This window comes from Amblyomma mixtum, chromosome 8 (assembly GCF_055824585.1).
Source record: "Amblyomma mixtum isolate Tamu chromosome 8, ASM5582458v1, whole genome shotgun sequence".
Taxonomy (NCBI): domain Eukaryota; kingdom Metazoa; phylum Arthropoda; class Arachnida; order Ixodida; family Ixodidae; genus Amblyomma; species Amblyomma mixtum.
The window spans coordinates 89,702,527-89,723,393 of NC_143019.1; the positions used below are offsets into that span (position 1 = coordinate 89,702,527).

General features: G+C 44.7%; 2 protein-coding genes across 2 annotated transcripts in view; one reads left to right on the forward strand and one right to left on the reverse strand.

Moving 5' to 3' along the window:
• The window catches only part of LOC149333447 (signal-induced proliferation-associated 1-like protein 2), a 101,171-nt gene that overhangs the window by 69,539 nt on the left and 10,765 nt on the right, over window positions 1-20,867 (reverse strand). Inside the window, exon 2 of the mRNA XM_089558684.1 lies at window positions 1,395-2,014. Within this exon, the coding sequence (XP_089414810.1) occupies window positions 1,395-1,867 (473 nt within the window). The 5' untranslated portion in view covers window positions 1,868-2,014. The remainder of the gene's footprint in view (window positions 1-1,394; window positions 2,015-20,867) is intronic.
• The window catches only part of LOC149333448 (cytochrome P450 2U1-like), a 447,818-nt gene that overhangs the window by 51,228 nt on the left and 375,723 nt on the right, over window positions 1-20,867 (forward strand). The window lies entirely within an intron of this gene.

Consider the following 20,867-nt stretch of genomic DNA (forward strand, 5'->3'; position numbering starts at 1 on the left):
CTGTCGATTCTCCCACAGTAACAGTGGTCATCCATAGCAGGGTGGCTCTCAAACTAAAGCAGCTAACAATGTAATCGACCAACTTTTCAACAACGACACTCTGCATGTGCCCGTTCAATGGTTTAGAGGACAAGTAGGGAAACATTATCGCAGTACCTAGGAAAATGTTCCTACTCTCCGCAATGCACGCAGCAGAGCCATTTCCCAAGAGCAGCTTTCCGTTTCTTTTGTTTACCGATTTATGAGAGACACTGGGATTCAGATACTTATTTTAACCACCACATCAAGCCTAGATGTCTGAAAGGAGAACCTGTGTCAACACAGCAACCAGTGTAATGAAGTTGTTCTTTGCTAATTATACAAAGGACATGCAGCACGAGCTCAGTACTACCTAATTACAGGTGAGGAACAACCCTTGTGCACCAGCTGTAGAGAAAAGCTTACTGTCTACCGATATATTTACTTCAGGTGCATCTTAACTGCTCGTAGTTCAATAAGATGGAAAGTTAGGCTAGTTGAAGGCTGTTCATGATGGAAATACATGGGCACAAACTAAACCAGGCACAGAGAAAAAGAAGACACAGGACACGCACCATTTTGTCCTGTGTTTATTTTACACTCTACTACTAATTTACACTCTCTACAGGCATTGCATGCCCCTAAAACCTACATCTTTAACTAAGCAAATCACCGTAAGTCCCATCAAAAGTTTGCTTTCATGTGTTAACAGATACTTAAACTGATTTTAGCTTTTGAGCTGATGAGTTTATAGCCTCTGCATAAACTCACCGCCAGCACTTCATAAACACCCTATGTTCAGTGTATTACAGCCCTAACAACCACTGCGCGACGACAGCCCAAACATCCACAACTGGTGCCGGCTCTTGCTTTTTGCACATTTTAATACGCAGATTAGTTAGTTGAGGAGCCAAGGTTTGGAACGCTTTACCCCCAGAAATAAAACAGTCCTATGAAACAAACAGAGCATTGCGAACATACTTTACGAGCCTTATTTGACATATGTGACAGTCGTTTTCGGTTTGTGTCTGTTGTACCATGTTGTTCATGACAGATTCTTATTCATTCTGCTGTAAAATGCACATTATTTTATATTTCCTCGTTGTATGATGTATTTTGGTCTTTCTCTGTAATTTTGTGCTTTCCGTTTTACACAAGTGCTGTGTCATTGCCATCATTTATTTTGTTTCTCTACCCCACACTAGCCTCTGGCTATGGGTTCAGTCAGTGTTTTGATAATTTATATGGCAAGAGTAGAAATAAAATGAATGAATGCATGAACGAACGAATGAATGAATGAATGAATGAATGAATGAATGAATGAATGAATGAATGAATGAATGAACGAACGAAAGGCATGCCGCCAAGAGCCTCACCTCCGCTGGTCTTCCCTCTTGCCAGCCCGGTACTCCCGCAGCATGGCAAAGAAGCTGGCATCCCCGGCCGAAGCCGCCAGCAAGTCCAGCGACGACGCCGATCCGTAGTCCCTCCGCGTGGGGCCGCCCCGCAGCGCCCCCGGCTCGCCAGCCGCACCCCCGCCCCCATTGTTGTGGTCCAAGTCGAGGCTGCTGTTACTCCGGTAGAGACTCATGCGGGACGTGCGCTGAGAACGCTCGCTGTGCGTTCGATGAGGCCGTGCGGGTCCGCTCACCCCTGCCACCGCTGCCTGCGGGTGATGATGATGATGATGAGCCGCGGCCGACAAATGCTGCTGCGAGGATGGCGACTGTGGCTGTGCTGCGTGGCCATTGAGTTGGTTGGCACTGCCACTCCGGTGGAGGGCGTCGCCCGGCGGCAGGCAGGCGGTGTAGTACTGGGCCGAGCAGGCCCAGAGGACGCTCGAGCTCATCGGGTCATGGGTGGCGCCGGCGTCACCGCCGCTGCTGCTGCTGCCGTTGACCCTGCATGCGCCCTGGCTGCAGCTGCCATTGCCAGCACTCCGAGTGACCTGCGCCGCGGCCCGGCCTCGCTGGCTCGGCCATGCCCAGGGGTCCACCTGCAGGGGCAGTTACACAGACAGATTACTTCCCTGCGACCGGAGTTACCTGAAACACCAAACGTCACTCCTCCCATAGTTTCTAGCTTTTTAAAGCTTAAAACTAACAACAATGACAACTCGGTTCGACGGTCAAGGGCCATTGCTTAAGTTGGCGTTGGCTGGGCTTGTGGGCCAGCTTCATATACCTGCATCAACAGTACGCAGAGCCTATACGCTGAAAGGGCGCCATAATTTTTTTTTTTGTCACCAACTATTGAGGTCCAAAGTACCACGAAGCACACAGCATGAAGCTAGGTGCACAGAGGAGTAAAAACGTGAAACAAGATGCAGCTGAGCAGCATTCCTGTGCTTCAAAATTGTGCTCTTTATTACAAAAGTAACTAGCATGTCTTGACACTATGATCCGTATGCACCATCAACACCAGTGCACATAGAATTACAGAAATCAGGACGTATAAATGAAAGTCGGCCAGCTGCAGTGGCTCAGTGGTAAGGCACTCATCCACCGAGCCAGAGTACCGGATCCGAATCCGACCGCGTCGTTTCAATGGAGGCCGAACGCAAAAGACACCCGTGTGCTGTGCAAGGTCAGTCATTGCAAGTCATTGCAAGATCCCCAGGCGGTTGGAATACATTGCAAGTCATTGCAAGATCCCCAGGTGGTTGGAATAATGAGACCGCCACTGCAGCACTTCTTTCTCTTTCTTCTTTCACTCCCACCTTCCTTCCTTTCCTTACAATGCAGTTCAGGTGTCCACTGAGATATGTGACAAGGATACTGCACCATTTCCTTTCCTCAAAAACAATTTACCAAATGAAAGTTGCTTGACTTAAAATATCTAAAATACCAGCAGAAGAAAATATCTGAAAAAAGTTATTCCACATGCCCACACCACTTGCCCAGTAACGAAATTGGACAGTACCAATCGGGACCACGACTTGAACACATGCAGTACAACCTCGCTTGCACACGACTGCCTTGTCGGGGTGGACAGCAGCCAATGCCACAGCTGTGCTTTCTAACAGTGTCATCTTTTTAACCCTCAATGCACTGATGCGGTGTACAGAGCAAGTGCAAACACAGCAAGGGGCTCACCAATCCTTGCTACAAATCGTGTGGGCGCAATTACAGACAGAAAGCTTCTAGGTTCTCCTATCTCTCTTCCTTTATTTCTTTTCTTCCTGAACACATTTTCTTCCCACCTGTCTATTTAATGGCTTCCATTCCAGCAGTTCCTGACATCTTCCCAGTATTCGCACATCGAGCAGCAGCGCTTGCCTCAAAGTTACGTTGAAGCAGAACAATGGGGTAGTGGCCGCAGCGTCATCCGCATTATTTTCATTCAGGTCCAGCATTTCCTTCGTCTCCCTTTCCAATGAGAACAAGCAACATAACACGGAAACACCTGTTTCTGTATTCATTTTTTGGGTGTAAATGAGCAAGGTGGGAAGTGTGCACCAGAACAACCGCAAAAGCAGCAGCAGCAGCAGCAGCAGCAGCAACCATTTACTACTTCACAAAAACAAAAAATAAACGCGTGATGTACAGTCTTTGTCAAAAGTAACCAGGCTACATGGTTTTGCTTCTCAGTCGTATATTTAAACTATTATGCTAGCCCTCAAGCTCTAAATCTCTGTATGGTAAGGAGAACACCTGTCCTCACCTTCAAAGAACTTTTCGACCTTAGGGAAAGCCGTAGAGACTACACCACACCAATCAGAAGCAAACCATGCAGCCTGGTTACTTTTGACAAAGGCTGTGCATCACATCATAGGCTGGATTCAACAATACATGGAGTGAAACACAACACAACCATATCCTTGAAACAGCATAACAGAGGAAAAGCAGGATCCATCTCGACATTCTTGGGAAGCTGGTACACAACACAGCTTAAAAAACGGCTTCTCAAAATGTGGAAAACTTACTAGGGTCCCTGAATGTCTACTATCATGCGCACTCGCTTCAATCAGATTTACAATTAGATCAGCATAAGAAATGTACACATCGAGAGACACAGCTGAAAGCTAAATACACTGAAAGCAGAATCGAAGGAGCCTGCTGCAATATGAGGCCCTTGGGTTCCCATGCAACATGGTGCTTCGCCAAATGTTTCAGAGAGTGCCTCTCTGAAGTATCGCAGCTTTCAGTACTGTTTTTTTCTGAACCAACTCAGCTCTGAGAAGCACCATTCTGAACCAAATCTTGTCCAAAAACTATCTTCCCATTGTACCCAAAATTGATAAATACGTGTCAAACATCACCTTGGAGAAACCATGCTCAATGAAGAATTTAACATCTTATCCTTGTTACCTTATCCTTTTTATCCTAACTTATCATAACTTATCATAACTTAACATCTTATCCTTGGATAACTTGTTAAATTCTTGTTAGAATTTAACAAGAGTTTAACAAGTTATCCTGTAACATTACTGCAGTTTAAATGCATGCACAATTTCACACTAGCTTTCAAGTTTCCTGACTGCGTTCCTTTGACAATGGCCAACAAACAGTGTTGAAAAAGCCGAGCATACTGAGCATACTGCATCAAGAAGATATTTTTTTTCTCTGCAACTGTTTATAACTCGGGGTAAAATTTACACTCAGGTCAACCAATATTTTTACATATTTTAATGAATAATATAGAGGCTGTCTTTATTATGCACACGAATCCATTGTGTGAGGAAATACGGTGTGCTGTTGTGCTAAAGGTCATCAGCAGAAATAACTCAGGCCGACGCCCCAGCCCTTTTCAACTAAATGCCATGTGAATGCAGTCAAGGCCCGAAGTGAAAAATGTCAGCAGTGACTGACAACTGTGCATCCAGAAGCGCTAGCCTGATGTTTCAGTGGACTGGGCTCGCAGAAACTGTTCTCAGTGACGACAAGAAAAGTTCAAGATCTCTGCAGCCATAGGATGACGTACCTTACAACAGACTTTTTCGTTATATAAAATGACTGTACCATTCATGACCGGTAACGGCCAACTTACTCCGATATTGCGTGAAAGACGGCGCCCCAAGAACAACTGCCTAGTCATCCGGTGACACGCTGTCCCATTCGAGAATGCCTATTCTTTTCTCCTGCAAACAACCCGCAGAAATGACTCCCACTTGCTTCCCGTAATGACAGTTTTGTGACCTAAAAGGAGCTCTGCAATTATGCAAGGTACATGAAAGCGGTGACTAACAATGCCACTGGCAGGTGTCCACATGTTTGCCGCCGTGGTGGCTCAGTGGTTATGGTGCTCGACTGCTGACCCGAAAGACGCGGGATCGATCCCGGCCGCGGCGGTTGAATTTCTTTGGAGGAGACATTCTAGAGGCCTGTGTACTGTGCAATGTCAGTGCATGTTAAAGAACCCCAGGTGGTCGAAATTTCCAGAGCCCTCCACTACGGCGTCTCTCATAGCCTGAGTCGCTTTGGGACGTTAAACCCCATAAAACCAAACCAAACCAAACATGTTCCTCCAGCAGGAAAGAGTTTTTACAAGGATGTTATTTTTACCCCTTATTTCTTCCAACTTGAGTTTTGTTTATGTTTCATTACTTCGAGGCTCTTTTTTTATGTCTGCTCACCTATAGTACAGCCCTTGTAGAAAGACAGTGCTTTTTGTGCATGCCTTTCCCTCACAGCAATACTTTGGATGCAATACAGGCACAGGACAGGTTAAAGGAACACTGCGGACAATCTGAAGTAGGTCTACAGTGATATAGATTATTACATTACAACGGAAAAGAAAACTCACCGAAAATGGAGCTTTCATTAAGCTAGAAAAGTGCAAAAAACTAAATACAGGTGTTTCCATCGTCAGCCAATTTCGCAAGTAAACTACATGTATCAACACCAAATTTCCAGAGCAGCTCCCGAAGTCTATGCCACACCGCCATTCAATTTAGAACAGCGGCAACCATTTCGTCCCGACGTAGACATCAGGAGTTTGAAGCGAGCGGTGGGAAAGTTTTTAAACTCAATTTTCTCACTCGTAAATGCATCTTTTAACGTGACAGCGTTAAGAAGCTCGTATTGGGGAAAATCTGGCATCGCCGTTGACGTCGTTGACTGTGAGCGAAAAATCCCCAGAGAAGCAAACTAGGAGGCAGGTGAGCCACCTAGCTCGTATAACATTGCAGCATCATCACAACCTGCCCACCGGATTCTGAGCAAACCGCGCACCGTAGCAGGTGGCAGTTAGATTAATAATTCATCGCTCGAGGTTGCTCAGGAAGAGCTACCTGGGTTGCACAGCACCAGCCATCGCACGGCAGTGGCACATCGCCTAAGTGCTGCAGTACGCCAGAACTGGTACGAGGACTCCAGCAATGTATAACAAGTAGAGAAAGCCCAATTCTGTATATATGGCCATTAACTCATTAAGCTATCGCGTCATACCCTTAAAGGTGCACTGAAGAGGAATCTGAACTCGTCTTTTTGCCACGGGAACTCAATCTGCATGTTACGAGCATTCTTAGAAACTTCGATTTATTGCCCTGTGTGGCTGATTTTCCTAATGAAATCGAATTAACGTCCGGCTCCCGCCTTTTTTTTTTTAATTCTCCCTCGTACGGTGGGCGGAGTCGACCAACGCGGGGAGCGCCTTTCAGCCAGTCCCGTGGCGGCTTGCCGCTCTGCCATCGGCGGAGTAATACGTAGTAGTCCGTAGAAGCAAATAGTCCGCGCGTATTTTTATTTCTGCGGGCTTATTTTGCGGCTATATTATCTGCGAATGAAACTATTTATTCACGGAAACCTAAAAAACAAAACAAAGCGAAAGCAAAGCCTCCCCGGAGCTGGCTGCAAGGCACTCCACGCGTTGGTCGACTCCGCCCACCGTACGAGGGAGAATTAAAAAAAAAAGGCGGGAGCCGGACGTTAATTCGATTTAATTAAGAAAATCAGCCACACAGGGCAATAAATCGCAGTTTCTAATAATGCTCAGAACGTGCAGATTGAGCTCCCGCGGCAAAAAGACGAGTTCAGATTCCTCTTCAGTGCACCTTTAAGGCAAAGCTTGAGCGTCCCGTCCAAATTTTTGCTGCCAGACAAACGTCTGTAGACTGCAGTGGTGGCCTCGTGGTCTGCCTTACTTGCGGGAGGTGTGGGGTTCGATTTCCAGTGCCGCAAATTTGGATGGGTACAAGCTTTCCCCGGGCCTTGTGCTTAGCTTATCTGGGGTGAAATGCTCTGGAAACAGGTCTTTGGCCCTACCTTGTGCTATCGCGCTGTTTTACCAAAACTGCCCTGACACACCAAAAAAATTAATCATCATCCATCACAAATAACATTAATATGGTATTGTTCACCTTAATCGTGAAAACTTTCAAAATTTTCCCGCCTGATCCGCTGGCTCATTTGCTGTGAAACTTCGCACACAGCTTCAGTAGTGCGCGATAACTTTTGTCTCATAATAAGTCTGACAACAGTACATACCTGGTTCAGCCGCACATGATGTAAGCCTGTAATCGTCTGCACTGAGATTGAGGAACCGAAAACCACCAATGTCAAGTTTTCACCTAATGGCGCTTTTGATGCCATTCGCTGTCTACACAGGTAAGACACAAAAGGTACCAAGGCGAGCATTGCAAGGTGCGTGGGTCCTTTGATGGCGCCACTGCTTCCCTTTGGTGGCAACCCAGAGCTGCCAGCTTTCAGTTCGTAGATCTCGGCACAGACGATTATGAGTCTGCATCATGTGCGGCTGAACCAGGCGAATACTGGTGTTAAACTTAATACGGGACAAAAGTTATTGCAATACCCAAGCTCTGAGAGCAGTTCCACTGCAAACGAGCCAGCGGTTGAGCCGGGAAAACCTGTGCGAAAGCAAACTTCATGAGGTCCAAGAGGGTTATCGAGTTTGTGTGAATCTTAACCCTTCTCCTGCTGCTCATTGCACAACACCGTCTTCATCATTTTCCCTCTGCTGTGCATACAAAAAGAAAAAAGATCAGCTTAACCTGAGTCTGATAGTACCTCCATACATGCCGACAACCCAGCAAAGCCTGCCATGATGGAAAGCAGTAACTCCAGTAACTCGTAACGATGCATTTAAATATAGTTTCTTCCCCAGAGCAATAAAAGAATGGAACATGCTTCCCGATTCCGTAGTTCAATCTTCTTCGCTCAGTGCATTTTAGGTTAATTTAGACTCTTTTATTTATTCCGGGAGCGCGGTGTGCTAACATGACTGGGTTAAGTCCGTGTATTGTGTTTCGTGTCTATATATAGTGTTTTACTGTGTAGATGCTCTTGAGTGTGCGTGATTATGTTTTTTGTTGCTCTCTTCTACAATGTAATAGGGCACTGTGTACACTTCTCTCGTCCTCTTTAATGACTTGTTACGTGTACAATGCGCTTGATGACAGATTTGTTGGTATTTTTGATTTCTTTTTTTTCCCACCACTCCTGTAATGACCCTTCAATAGGGTTAACAGTATTAATAAACAAACAAACAAACAAACAAGCTGGGCCCGTCTAACATTTTGGAGGAGTTGCGCCGACTGAGCTGCAATGATGTGCAGCGAGAAAGAAGACGGCGTCAGTGTGAGTCCGCAGATCCCCAGGACTTGCCTAAATGCAATGAAGAACTTGCGAATAAGTGACGGAAGCGTCAGGCCACATTAGCGGCCAAAACACCGGAACAGCGAAATCGAAAATGACCAAGGCAACAGTTACTGCATGAACAGTACCACCAGCGTCTCATCACAGAACTGAACGAACGCCAGGTAAACTCTGAATGCGGCTTGACATTGCCGCGTCTGCTACGACCAAGTTTAAGCGACAGTTTGTGCAAAATCTGTTTGGCTATCCTTGCCACAGATGAGACTGAATGTGGCGTCTCAAAGACCTGGACACAGTAAGCAAAGCCATGGATCCGGAACTCGTGCTTACTTTCCCTGAGATAGATGTAGGCAACGTGAAGGTGTGCAAAACGTGTAAAGCTTCGCTGCGTAAACAGAAGATACTGCTGCATAGCGTGGGCAATGGCTACAAGCATCCGCCAATGCCTCCCGATTTGCCTCCACTAATGACATGGCAGAATGCATACACCCCTCGTGCAGATATGTCGGTTCCTGCACTTCAGCCACAGACAATTTGGAATAAAGAGGCTGATCATCAATGTTCAGTTGGACACTGGCGGACGCAGAAGGCTGGATAACCAAGCCAAACTGTGCTTTCGTACGTCTAACATGGTTCAACCTTAGCTGAAATCCTGCAAATTTTTTTTAAAGTCTTCATTGCAAAGATGCACTATACCGTACAACCATAAAGAGTCAGAAAAACAGTTTCGATTGAGAACATGACTGGACAGAGCTGTCGTCCCTTCAGGAATAATGCAGGCTGTCTCATGCTCAAGTACTACAACCAATGATTTCTACCCAGCAAGAGAAGACAGAAGAAACACAAAACGCAATGTAGAGGAGAAAAATCGAAATTACCTATTGTAAGGTGCATGAAAGAGGTTCAAGAAAGAATAGGGTGATGACAAGCTCTCCTTTTGCATGGAAGGCCCCTAACAAATGGCACACTTCCGAGAAAGAATGTAAATTCAAAACGCCTCTATATGCCAGAGTTCAAAAAGTCACCCACTCCATACAAACGCCGTGAGATAACTAATGGGCATCTGAAATATCACCTTTGTGCCTGTATTCAACACAACTGAATTAGTAGTTTAAGGTGGAAGCTTTTCATCATTTCACTTTAAATGCACCGACAGACAAGACAGTTTAATTGCTGCTTTTAGAATGCGAGATGACTAATACGATTACTGTTTGAGCACTATTTAAAAAGAGACTGAGAAGTGCTCGATCTAACTTTTGTTCTCAGTAAAAATCTTTCACAAGCCTCTTTGTTGCTATGGCTGGTGTTCTTCCAGCATCAAAAGATATTGCTGAGAAAACTCGATTTAAAACTGGAAAATTTCTTTCCACGTCGCTCAATAGAAAACTTTGTGATTCCAGTTTTGTAAGCGAAGCGATGTATCCTACCTACCCTTGGGGATCCACATGCCAAAAAAATGTCTCGATGCCACCGCAGGTTCCCTACAAAAATGGACAGCGGTGGCAACATCTGTTTCATTTTTTCATTTTTTTGTCTCTTCAACCTTGCAAAAGCTCCGTTTTCTGAGATAGTAGTGCCTCTATCATTAGAAAGCAGTAGGCTATCATTACAGGCAAACTTCAATTCATTTTCAGCTTACCTTCTCAATACTGTGACATACAGGCAGGACCACTGACTACTGCGACTACCAAGATCAGTCCACATGTGCAAAAATAGTATAAGCCACTTGTTTCATGGCCACTCGACAGTGGCTTTTCAAATACGTCCTGAAGCGCAACTTTTCACAGCACGAAATGAATTCAATTCAATTAACATAATTTTTTCCAAGGATATGCTTAGGTCACTACACCATATTGAAGGCACAAAACAAAGACGCAGGACAAAGAAGGCTACACAACACAGATGCTGTCTCGGATCTAAAATTTTATTCAGAAAGAATCAACACTTAACTTCAACATATTTGATACATGTTGAATCCTTCTGAATAAAATTTCAGTAGCGAGACAGCGCCCGTGTTATGCACTTTTCTTCGCCCTGCATCCTTGTTCACGCTGTGTTTTTTCCTTCAAAATGAACATCTTCTAACTGTCCTAACTTGCCATGCAACTATACCACACCATAGCATGCAAAGGAACACTGCCATATTTATTTATTTCTTTAATTCCTCAAAAGTCTGGGGTATTGCATGATAGCCGCAGTATCCAGCTGAACAATGCAAAGTGAAGTGGAGGAGTAACCCTATTTAATGAGTGAACCTGCGGTCATAAGAAAAAAAAATTTTACAGACAATAACCAAAAAATACGCATCAAATGATGTTGGTTGGTTTATGGTTGGTTTATGGGGTTTAACGTCCCAAAGCGACTGAGGCTATGAGAGACGCCGTAGTGGAGGGCTCCGGAAATTTAGACCACCTGGGGTTCTTTAACGTGCACTGACATTGCACAGTACACGGGCCTCGAATTTCTCCTCCAAAGAAATTCAGCCGCCGCGGCCAGGATCGAACTTGCGTCTTTCGGGCCAGCATCAAATGATGTGTATTTTTGATGTGTGTGACATCAACAGATGTCACACAGCAAGTGCGACTCGTGCTGGACATTCCATAACAATGTGTGTGCACAGGAAGGTTAGGTGCGCACATTGTGCATCCTGCTGATAAGTGGCCCCAATCCAACACACTCGACACGGCTCGATACGAGATCCCCTTTTTGGTCCGGTGGAAATATATACGAGTTTGTGAATAATCATGCACTGCCATATAAGTAATGATAAGAGTACGCATACAACACAGAAAACAACAAATAACGCCATTTTAGTCTCCACCCTCATAACACAGCTTCATATATCTGCCCCCAATGTTATGACTAGGGCCCGGAAATTTAGGCACTAAAGAACCCCGAAATAGGCAGGCATCTAGGCTCTAACAAACACTGAAATAGGCTCTATAAAGCAAAAATAGGCGCTTTGAATAATACTCTTTATTCAGAAGTACAAGATTAATAAGTCAAGCATGGAGCGTACGGAGTCCTCAACTGAAGCAATAAAGCACATTCTCAGGTTTTCGAACGTGAAGCCCCTTCGGTTTTCGCTAAGCATAGTTTTGTACCTTAAAAGGCTTCTTTTGAAATCGCATGAACTTAGTGGCGCGAACCTAAAACATGAGAGTTGATAAAGGCTTAGGCCTTCAGGTGATGTGGCCGTATGCATAGAAAGACTTTTATTTGGGAAATTGTTTCTAGGCATCTACTTTTTCTACCAATTGTTGCATCTTCGTAGAAGCAGTAGCACAACTTCCAGTCCCCGAAGTGCTGCGGTACTTCTGCCACTACCTTCAGCGATTCATCTGTTGAGAGTCCAGCCTTTTCCAACTTTGTCATTCTTTCCGTCAATGTTGAGAAGATTGCACTAATGTATGTCAGGTCTCTTTCCAAACTCGCCGCTTGCTACACTTTGAGATAAACACTTCTTTACACTACGTTCAAGTTACAATTCGAGAAAAACATTCGGCGAGACCCGCGCCTTTTGTGCGTGCATCGGCACGTGCCTTTCACCATACATAGACAGATCTCTCAAAATTGAAAAACGTCACAGAGGACCGAAGTGCTGGATTTAGGCATTTATAGGCAAAAATTGCGGTTAAATAGGTAGAATTTCCTAAAAAATGACAAAAAGGCAGGCAAGTGCAAAAATCCCTCGTTTAGGCATTTATAGGCATTTTTAGGCAAATGCCTAAATTTCCGGGCCCTAGTTATGACACAGGAAAAGATGCCTTGATTGCCATCCAGCCTAATTACTACTGGCGGTTTTGGCAGCCTAGAAATGCCAGCACACTGAACACAGGACAGGTCTGCTTACCACGTTAAGAAATAAAAATGGAGCTAAAGGGATCACCGACATGAAAGAACACGTAGATAGGACGTGCGCTCCACGTTATAGCACTGAAGAGAGCTCGCTGTCCAAGAGATATACTTCAGAAGAATGGGAAAGTGAGCTGTAACTGGTTACCAGTCATCCCAAAGGTATAAGAGCAAGGCTGAGGGGTTGAAAGACATGAGAGAAGAAGGAGACAGTTGCCTCGTGCCTTTCGCCCCACAAGGCGCTTTCAAATGCACTATCTTCATTGTGAATCAATATTTAAACACATTTTAACAGTCATGAGAACTTCTCTTGGAACCATCTACTCTTCACTCTTTCTCTGCACGAAGAGCACTTTTTGCTTGTTTTGGAACAACTAGAGAACTTTTGCATCAAACGGATACACTGGCGACAACCCTATCCAATCTGTTGTTCTTATTCAAAAATAAACTTACTGAATCTTTGAGCCTATGCTGATGTCTCTTCAGAGACAAAAGACACATTTACTATTGAGAAAACTGCACTAAAGAAAAAAACACTACTATTTCTCTTTCCCTCATGATTCAAACTTGTGACGTCATTCACGAAACAGACTTCATGTACACTGTCTGAAAGTGAACAGCACCATGGCCTAACCTTCGATATGCACACAAAAAAAAGAAAAAATGGAAAGACGATTACGATAGCCGGTAATGGAAAAATTTGAGCGTAGCTCTTCATATGCTGCTAGCTACCCGCCGGGATCTTCCCACGGCAGCCACCTTCAAGTTGTCCATTCCTCTGCTCTCACTGTGGCAGACGCATTTCGCTCTGCTACTACCAGCCGACATGCCCCCTCTCAGGTGGCATGTCACATGGGTGTAACATGCCACCTATCAGGTGGCATGTTACACCCATGACTACGACGTGGAACGGGCACCTAAGAGCAGCACCCTAAAAGAAAGTATTAATGGAACTGCAGTTTCCTTTGAAAAATGGCCAGCACCAGCAATACCTGTGCATAATTTTTTTAGTAGCCCCTTCTTCGTGGCAGTAGCCTATCGACACCAGCACTCTGTGGCTGTCCTCAGCGTACCCTTGATGTTGCAACATCCAAAGAAGATTTGCCTGGCCCCCTTCCACTCTCGCACACTGCAAGACTCACGCACACCACTGTGAGGCTCCAAGCTGAGAGCCCCACCCTTCCTTTACCTCTTCACGGCACACTGATAAAGGTGCTCCGCAAAGCAGTGCTGTCACTGATAAGCAAAAGAGGAGACTCGCTGACAGCACCTTGCCCCCGCAGCAGCGATACCTGGCACTTCTCGCCTATCAGCGAAAAAGGAAACTCCCAGAAAAAGAAGCCCGCCCGCAGCCCCAACACGTTTTCACTGAGCTCCTTATCTCCCAGCAAACACAAGACAAGAAGGCCGAGAGACACAACCTTCTAAGGCAGCAACAGTGCCAAGAGGAAAGATGGGCGTTCTCTGCAACTGAGATTGGTGCAAAACGTGCAGTGCAAAATACTGACACCAACCAAATCCACTGCACTTCCACTGGGACTAATTCACCAGCAACAAATGCACTGCAGTGCTAAGGAATAATTGCAGATAGCTGGAAGGAGCAGTAATGTGAAAACTCCATTACGAAAGTTTTCTTTGGCGGAGTTTTCTTTGTGTTTATGCAATGCATGGAAATACTCTGCCTTATGTGCTCCTACGCCTTGCCACATTATCCCTTGCAGCCCTAAAGAGTGCTCCACAGTGCACAGGAGCCTGCCACTACTTCATACAGCACACTGTGGGACAGCAGTGGGGAACGCTAAGAGGACCGCCATGACTACGCTATGCTAGTGCTAACCTTAAACCCCGGCATGACTGCTTGTCAAGTCTGTCACACGTGCTAGAAACAGTCATCATGCTTTGATGAGAAGGTGCCTACTTAATGAGGAGAAAGCATTAGTTACATTCACAGAGTGGTCATGGAGCACGACACCTTACAACATTCGACCACTAACAAGACCATGAACGACACATGTCTGCAGTAAATGCAAATGCAGCACTTCCCACTGTTATGCAACATGCAAGTCCAACCAACCATGCATTACGAAGATGCCAAGAATGGAAAGCAGTACTATTCTCCAGGATAAACTAATGCTAGCGCTCATTCAAACCTAACTGCTGTGCAAGCAGCACAAGAATGGACCAGAAAAATAATCTAGCACTGCTTCAGTGATGTTGAAATTCAGTGACACTGAACTCACTGCTGGTGCGTTTGGAAGATGTCTAAAAATAAAGAAGCATAACAGGCGATTCCAAGGAGTAGGCACGGAATGGAAAAGACCTATGAACATCCCAGATCCCAGAACAATTTCTGAAACTACTGTCACCTAAGCAGCGCTGGCTGGGTTCATATAGCATGCCTATATCTTTCCAACGGGTTCAGCAAATTGGTGCCAATCGTGGATTACTGTCTTTGTCCTGCAATGGACTTTATATAATGCAATGCAAGAAGCATGGCTTGCTGCCACTCCGTTTCTATGCAACTGGACTGCACTCAATGTGGACAAAATGAACAAGGATGTACAGAAAGAGAACAACCGGATGTAGAGCCAACGACTATAGCGGCTCTTGGCCACCATGGCAAGGCTTCAGCTAGTTTTCAGGGCTCAACTACAAAACAGTAGGGCAGGGCTTGAACAAGCTAGTTTTAGCAGTACGTCCAAGGAAGAGACATTGGTTTCAGCTAGTTGGCCAACAGACTGCACCAAAAAATTACAGCCGGTTTAGCTTACTTCACCAAATGCACAGTATGTGCGTTAACACGTTGCATTTCGTTTCGTTTTCGGTATGTGACTAGGGTTTCAAGGTCAGGCTTCAGGCAATGATCAACGAAATCGGTAATTAGAGACTTAAGTGACAGCGCATTATAAGATTTTAGAACCGCTTAACACACCTTTAATGGGGCAACGTGATAGCCATGGCACACGGATCAAAGTTGATGAAGATGATGACACGGAATGGACAGTATGAGAGAGTGGCAGTTAAACATGAGGGGATCTTATTGGTAGCAGCAATAGCATAGTGCTCTCATGCAGTGGCCAGCAAAGCTGATCAGTTTGCACCGCCACTGGTTCGAAATCCAGGCGCGGTACAGTCGCGGCAACATTTATTTTGTTTCTGCAGGTCTAGGTGGTTTTAGACAAACAGACAACTGGTTTTTTTCGAGACTGGAAGCTTTAGTGCTGGTACGCTTAATAAAAAGCTACAGCTTGACACAGACTAAACACAAGAACAGAGACAGGAGTGCGGGTCTCCTATTAGCTGCAGAGCCGAATATCAAGCACCAAATCCCGCAAAGCTAAAAACGCGCAGTTTGACAAGCCAATGTCAGACTGAGAGCCTGAAACAGCAGCTGCTATGTTTGCACCCTTGACAGCCACGGTTCCCTAGCGAAGGGTCAGTCACGGATGCCCAGAGAACATGGAAGTCATTAAAAAAAAAAAAGTAAACAGCAGGTCTATTTCATGGCTGAAAGCAGTTGCAAAGAATGGAATACCTTTTCTTTCTAGCATCTGTATTTAATTTTATGACGAACGGTGCGTCCTTGCCGGGGACAAAAGGGAAGACACACTAGGACAGACGCTGTTTCTGTCGCTGTTGAGAACCCACTGTTCACCACTAAATGGCATGCCAACTCGTCTAAGCATTCGGCCTGCATTTAAGCATGAGATGCCCCACCAGATGCTGCTGCCATGGCATTATTGGATGCTACTGCAGGTACTACGTCTACACAAAGAAAGATTAATAGCGGCTTATGCATACTGCTTGCTCTCCTACTCGGAACTATCCAAGGCAGCTAGCTGTCAACATGCTCACGCCACAGCAAAAAAAGATATCCAGTAGATGATCCGTAAATTCATGCAATGGGTGCTCGCCTATTTCCAAACAACCCACCTCAGCGCATTTTCAGAATATGTCCACGCAGACGTAACAAAGACGCCATTCCTTTAGACCGAGTGCACAAAACAGTTGCGCTGACGCTTTCCTGAAGTACAACAGGAGGCAATGGACGTTACTCAAGAAATGCTTCAATCTAGCTTTCAACATAAAAAGACAACAATGAAAGCCACTGACAATAAAATAAGCAGCTTTGTATGCTTGAAGTTCCCATGACTTCACCCTCCAGTCCATAAGTCATTGTCACACTACAGCGGCTTGCACAGACAAATATGGAGAGCACCACTGATTTGTATACCCGCTACATAGCAAATATAAGAGGCTCTCGCATTTCTCAAATTTTTAAAAATGACTAGACATCCCTTAGGGCACCCATATGTCTCAAAGAATGTGTCACAATTAAACAGGACCTGATGCATAAGCCTCCATCTAATCGACAACTACGAAGCAACGGAAGTAGGAGTCAGCAGCAGAGACCCCGGGAGAACAATGCTCTGGTGATAGCTGAGAGAACGTAACGAGAGCCGTGAAAAACGAGCCCTCGCCTCAAATGTTGGCAGAATAGGATGTTGACAGCCCCGTAAGCACATTCACTGCCCTGATAAGTGAGGAGCTTATCAGAGCAGTGAATGTGTGTGAACAATGTACGGCACTTTCCAACGCATTCACAGCTACGCTGCGCTGGCAAAAGAAAAGCCTCAAGGAATGAGAAGGAACGTTGTCAGACAGCTTTTCTCACTAATAAACAACGCTGTGCAAATCAGCCGAATAACGTCTTAAGGGGAACCATCATTCATTATTCTTTACTCTGTGAAAACTGATTGTATGGCTACATGTGGCTACGTTGATCCTTCTTTGGGATAAAAAGGCACATTTACAGTCATGCGTTATTAATATGGAAACTTTGGTTTCTGGTCGAAACTGTCCATCAAGTGAGTTGTCCGTAGGAATGGATCGTCAGCAAAAAATTCGCAGAAAAAAAAAAGCGCGCTTTGATTACAGTCGGCTTCTGGGCATAGTGGTGTGGTTGGTGAGGTTCAAACAGCACTGTTTGGGGAGCTCCAAGCCCATTATCCTGGTCACCATTATGCTTGAAATAATATCGCGCAGCTTCAAGCACCTCGTGACCAATGTACGACATGCCTGATGGCGTGTCATGGCGGGATGACCTAACTCCTACTATGACTGTCGTAGCATGCGTGGTGTATTTCAGCATATCAGGATGACTGCTATGCCTTTTTTGGGTCTTGTTATCTCTGTCGTATTTTCCTTTTTGTTTGCATTGTTACTGCTTGGTTTCCTCCATCCCTCTCAATCTTTTTTTTTGCTTCGTTGCATACTGCCGGAATGCTCTGCACAACTCGTGCACATCAGGAAATGTTTGATTGTCTGTTAGACTGGCAACTTTTCCGCACCCGTTTTTATAATAATAATAATAATAATAATAATACTTTATTTCCACCAAATCAAATACAATTTGATGGAGGAGGGGAGAAAAAAAGCGGCTATCCGCTTGACGGAGTTCTCCTCTCCTGTTCAGACGGCAGTGACAAAAAACGAGGAACTAAATTGAACATCAAGTCATTAAGAACATAAAATGAGGAACTAAACTGAACATCAAGTCATACATGAATAAAAACATCAATATAAGCAATGTCTGTAACCGAACAGAATACGCAGAAATCAAAAGGGGGTACCAGCAACGAAAAAGGGGTATCAGCACAGTAGACGACCAGTCATCGAATAACAAAAAGGGTGGGTGGAGAGCAATTCATAAAACAGGAGTTGATGTATTAGCACTTAACCAAATGAACAATCATACTGCGCAGAGAGGAGATGGTGATTTCACAGAGGTTTACGCCTGCTTCAATTAACTGGTTTTGTAAATACGGTAGTTGGTAATTAATTCTCTGATGGTAATTAATTCTTAGCGAAGTATTTCTTGTGGTATTGGTATTGCTGTTCTTTAATTGAATCCTTGTAATGCTTTTTATGCTCTTCATTTTGTTCCACACGTTTACTGCACTGGCCACTCTTGTCAAAGGCCTAAGACTAAGGCTGGCAGTATCTTGTAAATAAACAAATCCCATGACTCGGCTGACAGCTGCTGAATTTGGCTTTCTATGTAGCACAAACTGCGGAGAGAGTTCTCTTCACAGCCATTTATGCAATACGGCAACTTCGTACCATGTTAAGGTGGAGACTTTTGCAGGTAGGTGTACATCGTACTTAAGAAGGAAAAAAAGTGCAAAAAACCCAGAACAAGAAAGAACATGACATTACAACGCACTGACTAGCAACTCATTTTTATTCTGCCAGGAGCAAAATATATGTAGCTGGAAAACATCTAAAAAACATCTAAAAACATCTAAAAACATGTAAACAACAAAAAACAAAACATTATAGACAACCCCGATACAGAAGGTGCAATCACTGCAGCTGCTTTGCACAAGTCAAAAGGAGTGGTAACTTATTTCTTTGTCAATCATTTGGCAGAAAGGCCACAGCTACGTCAACAAGCCACCCACCTGACAAAGAAATAAGTTATCTCTCCTATTGACTAGCGGAAAGCAGCTGCAATCATTCCATCTTCTGTATCGGGGCTGTCTGTAATGCTTTTTTTTTTTAGATGTTCTTGCAGCTACATATATTTCGCCCCTAGCGGAATATATATACATACACACATATATATGTATATATATGCGTTGTGCCATCGTGTCCTTTCACATCCCGTGTTTCGGCGCTGTTTTTTCTCTTTACGTATGCTGTACTGTAGAGCACAAAACCACACAAGAAAAGGGCAAATCAGACTGTCATTTCAACTCGTCCACTGCATTCCTTTGCTATCCTGCATTCAAAATGCGGAACATGAAATATCTGGTTACGGCAATAAAGATTTTCTCATCAATATTAATACATCGGAAACACATAGGCCTCAATAGGCTTTGTACATTTCCCCCTGTCCATATTTCAAACAGCGAGTTTCAATGTTAACGGGGTGCAAATACACTGAAAAATGTTTGGTCCCCAGAAAAACTGTCATAATATGAGATGTACATACTAACGGGGATTGTATTAAAGAGGCACTAACTTTAAAAATGAAACATCTTTTTTTTTTTTTCTCTCATCAGTTTGGAAGTGAATAGTGGTATAGAGGCCAAGATCCATGCCCCAAAACAACTACCCTGACATCACTGCAGTTTGCTAGTGAAACTGGCTGGTGATGACCATACATGAACCTCAATTTATCATTCTTTCCTGGTTTATAAAAAGAATGTTTTCCGTGAAAGCAGTCTCTATATCATTAGAATGCGGCAATCTGCCAATAAAGGTCCACTTCAATCTGTGCGCAGCGTCCCTTTAAAGGGACCCTGAAAGGGGCTAATAAAGGCTGCGGTATTCCTGGGATGTTAAAGGTGCACTGAAGAGGAATCTGAACTCTTCTTTTTGCCGTGGGAACTCGATCTACATGTTCCGAGCGTTCTTAGAAACTTTGATTTATTGCCCTGTGTGGCTGATTTCCCTAATTTATGTCGTATTAACATCCGGCTCCCGCCTTTTTTTTTTTAATTCCCCGCAGACAGTGGGAGGAGTCTACCAATGCATGGAGTGCCTTTTAGGTAGTCGCGTGGCAGCTTTGCTTTTGTTTTAATTTTCTTTTTTAAGTTTACGTGAATACATAGATTCAGTCAGAGGCTACATAGCTGCAAATTAGATCTACGGAAATAAAAATACGCATGGACTCTTTGCTTTCCCCAATCACTGTATCACTCCGCCAATGGCAGAGCGGCAAGCCGCCACGGGACTGGTCGAAAGGTTGGTTGACTCCTCCCACCGTCTGTTTGGTTTGGTTTGTGGGGTTTAACGTCCCAAAGCGACTAAGGCTATGAGAGACGCCGTAGTGGAGGGCTCCGGAAATTTCGACCACCTGGGGTTCTTTAACGTGCACTGACATCGCACAGTACACGGGCCTCTAGAATTTCTCCTCCAAAGAAATTCTAGCCGCCGCGGCCGGAATCGAACCTGCGTCTTTTGGGTCAGCAGCCGAGCACTATAACCGCTAAGCCACCGCGGCGGCCCTCCCACCGTCTGTGAGGAATTCAAAAAAAAAAAAAAGACGGGAGCCGGGACGTTCAATCAGATTTAAATTAGGGAAATCGGACGCACAGGGCAATAATTCGGGGTTTCTAAGAACGCTTGGAACGTGTAGCTCGAGTTTCAGCAGTAAAAATACGAGGTCAGATTCCTCTTGAGTGCACCTTTAAAGGACACCGCTTCACGATTATTTAATATTTTCCACCAAGAATTTTTTAGATGTGTTTTGTAGAAGCTGAGTTATCTACAGTCTGAAACCTGAATTTCAGCATCTTTGCACCTTTCCCTCTCTTTTCACCACTTTTTTTTTGCATGCTCGAAGGTCGGCGCTCCTGAGCTATGGGTTCTATGCTGTGTGTAGAGGTGCATTATTTGGCTCAGGTGTTCATGACGAGAGAATGTAGCGAT